The following is an 11,761-nucleotide window of genomic DNA, read 5'->3' on the forward strand; positions in this document are numbered from 1 at the left end:
TATTTTTTGGTTTTATTTTTAACCACATAAAAGCTCATTCTATCTACAAATCAACATGATTTTTTTTTTTAAAGTTATCAAAGAAATCACCATTTTTATTTCAATGCACCAAGAAGATATTAGAAAATATCAAGTTTTTATGTATCAAATATCATATCTATGGTTATAATTGACAGAATCGATTTCTCTCTTTAAATAATTGACATAATCTTACCTGAATCTTTGATTCCAATCATTGTATTCTGAATAGCCAAAAGGAAACCTGAAGTGGAAGGGTTAAAGAATAGTTTTTGAAACCGAATTGTAGATGTTACTTGTTTTGTTTAAATATGACCTTTTAACACGTAAATCGAAGTCTGTGCCACTACCCCCTTGTGGTCTTTTAAGGAACTGCAGCCATTTAAAATTCAGGGTGTGGAGGGGGGCGGGAAAAAAGGGTTAAAATTAAAGTTTAGTTTTTTTTTTGCTTTATTATTTTTTATTTGATTTTTTGTAAAAAGAAAAAAATCACTTTGCCTTAAATCGCATGTCCCGTTTTTATTAAACATTTATTTTCTTGTTTAAAAAAAAAATAAAGTGTGTTTTTATTTAAATAGAAGAAAGCAATGTGACATTTTAATTTTATTTTTACATAAAATACTTTTTTTACGCTCCTCCGTCGTTTTCTTACGTTCTGACGTCACACATCTGTGTGCTTCTGGACTCGGCTGGAGAAGATGGCGGCCTCCTCAGGTTTGAGTGCTTTCACACGAACATCTACGGGGCGGACAAACCGTCGGTCAGACGTCCATTCTGCTTTTGTAAAATCCAACAAACGCAGCGATTTATTCAGCCAGACCGTTTAGGAAAATCCATCTCTGTCGTAAATCTGTGATGTTTCCATCTTCGGGAACCGTGCGTGTCGTGAGGCTAACTCTGCTAAGAGCCCAGCAAATAGCTGGGCCCAGATACATCTGCTCCAGTATTAAGGTCTCAAGCATAAAACACGTTGCGTCGCTGCGTGTGTAGTTGTACTTTTTCTGTGCGCTTTTTTTTCCTTTTTTTTTGCACAACAGTTTGTGCAAACGTTTCCTTCACAAGTTCTGAATTTAGCCACAAACGGACTATTCTTGCTAGTTTGGCGACTAGAATATTCCAGCACGGCAGCCCAGCAGGTCGATGATCTCGTTTCAGTTTAGCAATCGCTGCTTCGTGTCTGGACACCTCAGAGAAATGGTTTGATGCAGTGATTTATTGATGCAATTTTATTTCATGTGTAGAAAAAGGCCAAGTCCCTCTGTGGTCCTGCTGCCTGCACGCGCGTCACAATGCCCAAATGTAAACCGGGAGCTTTAAATTAGCGTCGATATTCAGTGTTTGTCCAAAAAATGTTTGATTAAGGAGTTAAAAATAGCACAATCTTCCCTAAACGTTTCGCTGTTGCGTTGCTGGGTGTGCCTTTTTAGGAATGGACCCATTTTTACCGCTTCTGTTTTTGGCGTGATGATGCTGTGGTTCAGTAAATAGCCGGAGCCCACGTCTTTTTATAGCTTTCAGCAGGAAATGTACTTAATAAAATGGTTTTTTTATATATATATATATTTTATGGCTACCAAGAGAGCTGCTATAGGTACTTGAGAATCTTTGGTTTGACATTTCAGACAAGTTTATATGAAGGAGAAATGTGAAAACTGTCGACCCAGGAAGTAGTTTGTACAGAAACTACCTGAGGATAAAGCAGGACTTGTTCAGGCGGTTTCGAGTTTCGACTTGAGACATGTTCAGCCTGTGAATGAAAACTTCTTTCTTAGCCTGTTAACCTCATGCAGAGTCTGCCCCTTTTAGTTTGCTGCTTCTTTTAATGGTTGGAAGCAGGTTTCCTCTTAAATGGTCATTTTTCTGAACTTCTTCTGTTTAAAAACAAAAACAAAATAGGATCTTGGACAAACAAGAAAGTAGAACTAAAGCTACAGACTCCTGGCTTTTATACGAATTAGCTGGGAAAAGTGTCTAAATGCTCTTTTATAGCACCAGGACGAACGGTGTGAGTTTTTGAACAAAAATATGTCAAGAAATTAATTTTTTACTAGTAAAAATGATTTAGGAAAGCTGAATAATTTAGATATTTTTGTTTGGCCAACACAATATGCCTTATTTAAACCCATTGAAACACATTTCTTTTTATATTTTATTCAATAACGGCCTAAAAAGGACAAGATTAAATTATTTAATCGTGAAACTTTTAATAGAAGCTTGGATTTCTCATTTCAAAGCCTTTTAGAATTTGTTTTCAGGGATTAGACAGATGTTTTAGTCACTTTTATTATCAAGAATTTGAAATTAATAGACTTTAACTGTGGTATGTAGTTGGCTTTAATATTCCAAAACTTCTTATTCAGGCTCCCTAGAATAAATACTACGACAGAATTCGTTTATGGGTCGATTTTGCTTTAGATTTAGATAAAAATGTTGTCATCTGGCGTTAACAGACTCTCGGTTTAGGAAGTGGTTTTTATATTGACATTAAAATCTCAGCAGGACTTCATTAGTTATTAAAATGATCCTACAATAAACGCAGCACATTTAAAATAGTATTTTTGTCATAAATTGAGCACATTTTCTTCCTTTTCAAGCATTTGTTGCAGAAATTACCTGCACATTTTAAATGACACATCAATTTCCTTCGGCTTGTCGATAAGTTGCATTGATGCAGGTTTGTCCAAATGTTCTGTGATCTTTTACCTGCTGATTCACATGACGCTGCATGGCTTTTAAAGGATGTTGCCTCCAGTTTGGCAGTCATCCCATCAGTCATAAGGTGACTCCCAAGTCCAAACAAGAACAGCCGTCCATCCCATGACCGCTTTTGTCCAAGCTTGAACTCTCAAACTGCATTTGTGAGAATAGCTTTTTTATTTCAAAATAAATGAATAGTCATGTTGGTGTTTTATGGTAAAAAAAATCCATTTAAAATCTTTTCATATTTGTAATAAAAATAAGCTTCTGGAACTATTTTAATAAAGCATAAAACAGGGCAGCATGATATAAGGAAAAACTTGGGATATTGGTAAACAATATTACGACGATACATGAACGAATAGCAAATCAATAAACAAATAAAGCATCATTTCGATTTCATTGCAACAGTTTCCTTTAAAGTTTAAAAAAATAAATGATACTGCAAGTTAAGTCAATAAGAGACGGTAAGAACTTGAATGTCGGGGAAACGGATCAAATAATGACGATTTACCTTTATGGCAGTACCGGCTCAAACGAGTATGGACAACAATTAAGAACTATGCATACTTAGTAGGGTTGTGCCGATGGACGATACCATCGTCCATCGTGATGGGTGACTGACATCACGTGATGCCACGCCCCCGCCACGCTGCGAGTCGACACCATAAGCCTCGGTTACATGTGCAAAATATCTTGATAAGGATTATTGGTCGGATTAGAATCCAACCGTGTAGATGGGCCCAGAAAAACTTTTTCAGATTATAAAAAACATTCACATGGGTCACACTTTCGGTCGGAATAAATCATTCGCACATGCGCAGTAGTGTTTTTAAAAAACGGAAGAGAAACTTAATTCCGCCGAGCGGCTACATACATAGATACGTCTGCTCGGTATTATACAAGATGATCTCCTAAACGTGCTTTTATTAATTTTCGGTTATTATGACGTGCCTGTTCGCTCATCATTTTAATCTTAATCCGTGTGGTCAGTGCTTTTTCTGTTGAAAAACGGAGCCGGAAGCCAGGATTAGCAGTATGCTAACACGGGCTAACAACATTAGCATGAACATAAATCCATGCGTGAAACGCTGCAATCTGCATCTTGGCTGCACGTAAATATTTGGGAATAACATCAGCCTTTATTTTTTCGAGACACGACTGGAAACACAAATCCACGTGATTGTTTGAACCGTTTCTAAGGACTGAGCGGCCTTTTTGCTTCGAAGCTTACACACTGCGTTAGCTAGCGCTCCGAGCTCTGCCCCGACACACACTTTTACCGGGAGACCCGGTTTTCCTAAATTCCGGTTGCTCGTTCACGTAGAGCTGCGGGACGGATCACAGTCCTAAATCTCCGACACGTAACAAAGCATCCTTACTTCCCCTAAAACACAAAACTGTAAGTCCGTCTGCTCTGCTAGAGACACGGTCGCTCGCTCCACCGGTCTAATCAAACGCAGGACCGGACCACTTCTCTTCTATTTTGTTTATTTGATTTTTTTTTTAAAGTCCATTCCCTCAGTTTAGATTGGATCATCGCGGATGAGTCATTATTTGGGAAATAAAATAAATAAAGTAATAAAGTAAAATAATGGATAGCAATTAAATAAGAACGAAAAATTAAAAATAGCCTCCTCCCCCCTGACAATATCATCGTCCATCCCGATGGTTGACTGCAAACATCGTCAACTGCCAATTTAGGGGACATCGCCCAACCCTAATACTTAGGCTTTTTTAAAAAAACATTAGCTTCTCTGTCTATGCTTTTGTGTAAACATTGAAGGTAAACATTGACGGCATCTTTTGTGATACGTGTATCGCACATATCGCGATACATTTTTGATTTGTTGTGCGAACCTGCTATAGCAGTGTTTTTCAACCTTTTTTGAGCCACGGCACACTTTAACCTTGACAAAAATCCCGCGGCACACCAGCATCCAAAAAAATAGATAAATAAAAAAAAAAGAAAAAGCTCAGTCTGTATTGATCTACAGCCGCTCTGCAATCTCACATGCATTTTTGTGATAATTGTTGCAGAAAACGCTGGAAGCTGCAGCTGTTTTTTCTAAAAGATGTATTAAAAATTAAGTCAAAAGATTCAAAAACTGTTTGATGTGTGTTCGCTGTTTTAAGACGTTGAGAGGAGAGACTCATTGTGCGCTAAGACAGTCACTTTACTGCATCATGGGAGATGTAGTGCCCGTAATCCGCCGACCACAGAAAGACCAGCGTCTTTGAGCTTCATGGTTTTGTTCACTTGTTCCAGTCTGATACCAGATTCTGTGGAAAGCTACACCGCTAAAGACGAGCTTTAGCTGGTATTTTTGTTAGAACAGCGAGACTTTTTTGCGCTAAATCGAAACAAGGAAGTGAATACTTTAACCGCTTCTGATTGGTCAGACTGATGACATGTGATTAAGCCTTCAAGAATGATTGGTGGAGACAGTTAAAGGGGGGGGGGGGACTTTTCCTTACACAGTTATAGCTGCAGCTAAATCGCGGTATCCCGTTATTCTTATCAAAATGTCTTTAATAGAATCATATAAACACAAAGAAAAAATAATTTTATGATATTTCATATTCCTAACTCCTCAGTGTTTTATCAGGGCCTGTTTGGATGAACAAAGAGCTGATTTCCTGGAGATGGTAATAATTGCTTTTAGATCAGTTAATGAGGGCAATTTCTCACGGCACACTTGACCATCTCCCACGGCACACTAGTGTGCCGCGGCACACTGGTTGAAAAACACTGTGCTATAGAACCTTTTAGAAGAGAAATGACAAAAAAATGTCGTTTCAGGGTTTATTCCTGGCGTAAAGGGCTTTGTAAACAAGCTGTGCAATACACATATTGCTAAAGTCAGCGAAATTTGTAATAAATGACCTTAAATGTGCTAAAACAGTCTTATGACAGCTTGGAGTGTTGAACGAATCAAATACATCCATTTATGCATTTGACCAATCGGATGGAGCCCTTTGACGTCAGATGCTCACCTCCTATGTAGACGAGGGTCATTTGGAGTATAATTTAAGTTATGTTGACTCTAATTTTAACGGTTGCATTGATATGGAAATGATGTAATTAGGTTTTTTGCTATTTCTTTATGTATTGCAAGTTATATTGTCATTGCAATGTTGATCACCATTATTGCAAGTTTTCCTCGTGTCGTGCAGCCCTGTTTCAACAGAACGGAAAAGATTTTCTATGGCCGTCTTGCAAACAGGAGTCTTTCTGTGTCTGCAGGAGTTAAAGTTCCACGCAATTTTCGTTTGTTGGAAGAGCTGGAAGAAGGCCAGAAGGGCGAAGGTGATGGCACGGTCAGCTGGGGCCTGGAGGATGACGACGACATGACCCTCACGCGGTGGACGGGCATGATCATCGGACCAGCACGAGTAAGCAGAGCGCGCGGCGCCCCTGCAGTCCTCGTGGGTTTTACCTGCATGCATTAAAAACGTGCTGCTGTTTGTGTCTTTTCAGACCAACTATGAGAACAGAATATACAGCCTGAAAGTGGAATGTGGACCTAGATACCCCGAGACAGCCCCCACTGTTAGATTTGTTACAAAAATTAGCATGAATGGGATAAATAATTCCAACGGAATGGTGAGTAGAAGGTCATCGATTCTGATCGCTTTCAACTCATGAATGTAAACATAGCCATAGCTGTCAGTGTCACCGTGACTCATTTAGTTTCCCTTTTTTCTTTTTTTTTTAAATCTTTCGCAGGTGGATTCTCGTAGCATACCAATATTAGCAAAGTGGCAGAATTCATATAGCATTAAAATTGTTCTTCAAGAGCTGAGGCGTCTAATGATGTCCAAAGAAAACATGAAGCTTCCACAACCGCCAGAAGGACAGATTTTCAGCACCTAATCGGAACGGATTTGTCGACCCTCTGTCTTAAATAAATATTGTGCAAAATCATCCAGAGGCTCAACGTCACACATCAGAAGTTTCGTCTACAGGAGCAAAGATCGGACCCTCCTATTATCAAGCTCACAGAAAAGAGAAGCAATCCCCGCAGTTTAGCACTGAATAGTCCCGACTACAGAACCACAGTCGATCCGCTGAACCAGTTTGATTTTTGACCTGTTTCCGCTTGAGTTGGCTTAAAGAGGGAAGCATGATGCAGCACAAGTTGTACAGTGTTCCAATAGTTTTAGGTTTCGATGACTAATCACTGAAGTAAACAGCAAGGTCCGTGGGGGTGGGGGTGGGGGGTGGCATGTCCTGTAACTAAAACTTAGTCAGAGAGAAGTTCTTTGTGAATTGTTAGAAAATTTAGCGGTTTCATCAAATTATCATGCAGATTGCTAAATACTAAACTGTGGCTGTAGTCTAAAAGTAGTGTCACAAAGTACTTTTTTTTTAAATAAATATAAATAAATATATATCTGTTCATGACACCATACCAGTACCTTTCTGTTCTGCAGCTCTTTGACATGTAACAGACCTTGAAGCCTGTTCTATTCTGAAACCCTTGCATTTAACTTCTAGTGAAAATGAAAAGTGTATGAGATTGTGATTTTTTTTTCCAAATTAAAATCACTGTCTGCAACAAAAAGAAAAAAAAAATCCACCCAAATGAAGTTTGAAGTTTTTGATTCTATCTGCAGCTGCCAGTCTGCCCACTAGAGGGCAGTAACGTATGAACGCATCCATCATTGCAGTGTTGGGCTTCAGGCCTGGGGGGCTGAGGTCCTTCTGGCTGTCGTGGACCTGGAGCCAGTGGGTCTTGGTAATTTACAACAGCAACAGTTTGAAAACGAGGAGGCGGCGGACCTTTGAGGCTTGACCTTTGACACTAGATGCACTTCCTGTGTGTTTGTAAATTGTTGGGCCGCACAGAAAGCATCATATTGGCATTTGTCTTTTAATATTTTAATTTAAGGTTAACATTACAAAAATGTAATATTTCGCCATCTTAAGTAGAGGAAAAAGGCACTTGTTCCTAAAACTACCGTATTTTCCGGACTATAAGTCGCCCTTTTTTTCATGGTTTGGCAAGGGGTGCGACTTATACTCCGCAGCGACTTATATTAGAAATAAATTGAAATAAATACATTGTTAACCCTCCTGTTATATTCATTTGTGAGGAACAGAAATTATGTTCCTGGGTCAATTTGATGTATGAAGTATGTTAAGTGTTAAGAGTAAGTTAAGTGACTCAGAGAATCAGCATTCTTTTTTACAGTAATATCTTGAAGGCTAACAACATAATATTCTATTTTCCAATGATTTCATAGATTCAGAAATGCAATAAAAATGACAACTGTTTCTACAAATACAGGATGAAAACAAAGTATTAGTTGGCCAATGATGCTTCATGAAAGGAATAAATAAATAAGTATGAGAAAGAATTACTGTGAATTTATGAGATAAACAGTCTGTTATGATTGGGTCATGTGAGGTTGTGGAACTTATTAGTTCTTGGTCTCAGATTTTGTCAAATAAATTTCCCGTCAAAATGCGACTTATAGTCCAGTGCGACTTATCTGTGTTTTTTTCTACTTTATAATGCATTTTTGGGCTGGTGCGACTTATACTCCGGTGCGACTTATAGTCCGGAAAATACGGTATAAATAAACATTTAAAGGGAATTAACTTTGGGTGCTTAACCTACGATGTTAGATTGTTTCTGTAAACCTCTGAGCACAGAAATACATGTAAACCTGGGGGGGTCAGCAGGGTTTTCCACTTAGTTTGACAAATTCTAACAAACTTATTTTAGCACAGTTTATTCCAGTCTCTTTAAATTCTCCCATTTCAATGGCTTTTTGTTTTTATACAGCACCTTGTGTAAAACTACAAAAAAAAAGCTAATCAAGAAGTGAAACTGCATCTTTCTATGAAAAAAAACTTACATTTTTATTCTTTGAACAATCCTTGGTGAAAACGTATGTCCTAGGATGTAAATATGATATCTAATAAAACAACCATCTTCCCAAAACTAATTGAATTTAAAATATTTTTACTTTTGTTTTAATTTTTAATCATGTTAGTAAATCCAAAAACATTTCGTGAACTAGTTTTTATATTAAGTCTATTTTATTTTCAAATGAAAACTCAGTCCTGGACACGAGATGGTTGGATAAAATGGGAAAGTTTGGGAATTCCACTCCAATCAAGGTGTTCTCAGTGGTCTTTGAATTATGATTATGCTGTTTTTAGGCAAAATCAAGGTTGTTTTCTAGGAGACAGTTTCTGCAGAGCGGCAGGAGTTCATTAGAAATTTGCCTCCCGCGTTGTGGGCGATACCATTTTAGCAGAGCAACTCCTTCCCATCACCCATAAGTGAGAGTTCTCGGTTTACACTGCTATCTTACAGCCACCTCACAACCCCAATCTACCAGTGTGACAAAAACGGCAAACAAATTTCATAACTATCCAGCCGTTCAGACGAGAAAAAACAAAGAAAAATGTTCAAAGTCCTCAAGTGGGTGCATCAGAATGGAGCAGAGCAGGGAGCTGGTGGCTCGCTCTGCATATTCTACATTACAAATATAAGCTCTTTTTCAAACAGAATTTTTTCATCAGCTCCTGATTCACAACAATTTAAATAGAGAAATACTTAGAAACACAAATTCTAGCTTAATTTTCTTAATATATATCTTGCATTATCAAAAAAATTTCACAAAAACTGTTTTCATTGAAGTGTGTCCTGAACACCATAATGCGTTCTAGTAAAATCCTTTCCTCCGTTCAGATTCCAGCTGGTAAAATCAAGTCAGGAGACCATGCCGGCAGACTGGGAGCACTGAGAACATTGATGCAAAAGGATGAGGCGGTGCTGCTGAGTCACTTCTGTTAACTCGGGAGGATCTCTGTTTACTGAAGTCATTACTTCTTTGCCAGATCCAACATTTTGTTGATACTTAAAAGTAAAAACAGGTTCAATATGTAGATATTCTATAGATGCTCCTATAATCCATAAATAACAGACCCATTTCCCATAGAAAAAAAGCTGATCAAAGAACTTCTTAAACCATAATCTCTTCGTTTCGTGGTGTTTCCACAGGCCGCATACTCAAATGCCTTAGCAGTGCGTGTTAAATAAGAAAAATGTCTCCTCTGTAAGGACCCCCGGCCTCAGACGCAGAGGGATGACTTCTGAAAAGGATGAGCTCTCTCCTTCTACTCGTGTGACCTTCTGCTTGCATTTTCCCCTCAGTGGCGCCTTACTCAGTGCAGCTCGGTTTGTCTCAGAGTGGAAGTGTGCACGCCACTCTGACAGGCGGGGCCAACGCTCCGCCGTGATCGTGATTCCAAAAATGCCCCCTGAAAAGCAGCACTGTCACTGCGTCTTAGTGTGTCTGTCAAGACGCCACGAAGAAACCGAACCCTATCTTCTCTGTGAAATGGTTCAACCACATGTGCAGAAAATAAAAGTAGAAGTAAAATATTACACCTTAGAATCAGAATGCACACATCTTTGTGTGTATTTAAACTGACCTTTGATTTGTTGTAACTATCATTCCGTGAACTCACATCCAGTAGAGGGCGCCCTACCCTCATGCATCCCATGTTTAGGGTTCTGCTGTGAGGCTTCCAGGCTCCTTTATGAAGGGGATTCTGCAGCCACACATTTAGTAGGTCACAGTGTAAACAGTCTTTTCATTCTGATTTCATTCATTGCTCAAAATATTTCCTTCTTTAAAAAAAAAAAAAAAAGAAGTGCATTTTAGTTCTGCAAGACAAGCTGGGGTTTCTGCTTTTTTCGGTCGCTATATGTGCACAGCCCAACTGTTTATTCTGCCTCCCTCCTCTCCACTTTGGAAGTTATGAATACAAAATCAGAAGTGGTTTGTGTTTGCAAAGACGCACAGTCAGATACACAGCCCCGGGTTACAAAGGCTTTTTCCTTTTTATTTATTTCTTTTTTTTTCAGTGCATACATTTGCAGAGAGAATCTGCGCTCGGGATGACTACATTTTTTTCTCAGGTCTCATCTAAATGTACCCAGGAAATCCTCCCGACTGCATTGAGTCATGTGAACTTCAAACCTGGCCAGCTTCAGAAAAAGATCCAGCTGAAGACCTCGAAGCTTAAAGCCGTTTTTTATTTTATACCCCTGCAGCACAAAAAAATGTATGAAATAAAGGGTTGTGAGCTGGAAGAGACTAAAAAAGAAGGAATTTGGTGATAGGGGGGTGTCGGCACACGTCTCATCTGCCGGCGGAATGCTGGAACCAGGCCGCTGATCCCAGAGCTCTCACCTTTTGCCCCAAAAGGCCATTGTGTCTCATGTCTGTTGATACTGTAAAAAGCTTTGTCTCCTTTATGGCATCTGACCAGAGGCAGCGTCTGTTTTCGCGAGAAAACCCCCACTCGAGTCTTCAAAATCCCCCAAACAACCTGCTCTGGAAGTCTAACATGGGAAAATTCTTGTTTGAGATTTTCATTACAAACAATTAAAAAAAAATGTGATAGAAGAATAGAAGAGAATTAGAAATCCTGTTTTGTTTCAGGGTACCAGGTTATCATAGATGACAAAAAAACAAAACAATTTCTGCCACATGACAGAGATGAGTTTGTTAAAAATTGCTATTTTTATTTTTATTTTTATTAATCTTGCATATGGTCTGTTAAAATGGCTGCAACTGTTGGTACTGATCCACAAAAGGTTCTCATAACAGTTCCGGCGTCTGTCAGCTCTAAAGCACCTTTTGGGCAAGCATTAAGGATAAAAAATATGACTGCAGAAATGTACAAATAACGTGAAATTAAATGTCTGTCAAACGGCGTTCCGGCCACAATGTTAGATTTCGAGGCAAGATGGGTACTTTTTAAAAAGGTCAGAGGTCAACTACATGATCAACTTTTTTTCTTCACTTTTGTGGATTAAGTCAATTAAATTTGATTATTTTAAGTCATTTAATTTGATGATTCTGTGCAAAAATAAACTCTTATGATAAAAGGGACAACAAATGATCACAAAGATAATTTTGGATCTTCAGTTTTTTGCGTTTTTTCACACGTGTTTTTTGAAAATGATGGGTGGATTTTATGGGTGGATGTGTAGAAAATGTTAAGTTTTTGTTC

General features: G+C 38.5%; 1 protein-coding gene across 1 annotated transcript; it reads left to right on the top strand.

Moving 5' to 3' along the window:
* Nucleotides 1–581: 581 nt before the first annotated feature.
* Nucleotides 582–7,304, top strand: ube2v2 (ubiquitin-conjugating enzyme E2 variant 2). Its single transcript, XM_004079390.5, has 4 exons — nucleotides 582–732; nucleotides 5,963–6,111; nucleotides 6,197–6,322; nucleotides 6,446–7,304. The coding sequence occupies exons 1-4, from the start codon at nucleotides 717–719 to the stop codon at nucleotides 6,590–6,592; spliced, it is 438 nt and encodes a 145-aa protein (XP_004079438.1). The 5' UTR covers nucleotides 582–716; the 3' UTR covers nucleotides 6,593–7,304.
* The last annotated feature ends 4,457 nt before the right edge of the window (nucleotides 7,305–11,761 follow it).

Source organism: Oryzias latipes, chromosome 17 (genome assembly GCF_053564925.1).
Source record: "Oryzias latipes strain Hd-rR chromosome 17, Olatipes_Hd-rR_3.1".
NCBI lineage: Eukaryota > Metazoa > Chordata > Actinopteri > Beloniformes > Adrianichthyidae > Oryzias > Oryzias latipes.

Bases quoted from the DNA above. Each gene is read 5' to 3' on its own strand.
- ube2v2 (XM_004079390.5), top strand. The intron at 6,112-6,196 runs GTAAGCAGAGCG...GTGTCTTTTCAG, and splicing joins TGATCATCGGACCAGCACGA to ACCAACTATGAGAACAGAAT. The intron at 6,323-6,445 runs GTGAGTAGAAGG...AATCTTTCGCAG, and splicing joins TAAATAATTCCAACGGAATG to GTGGATTCTCGTAGCATACC.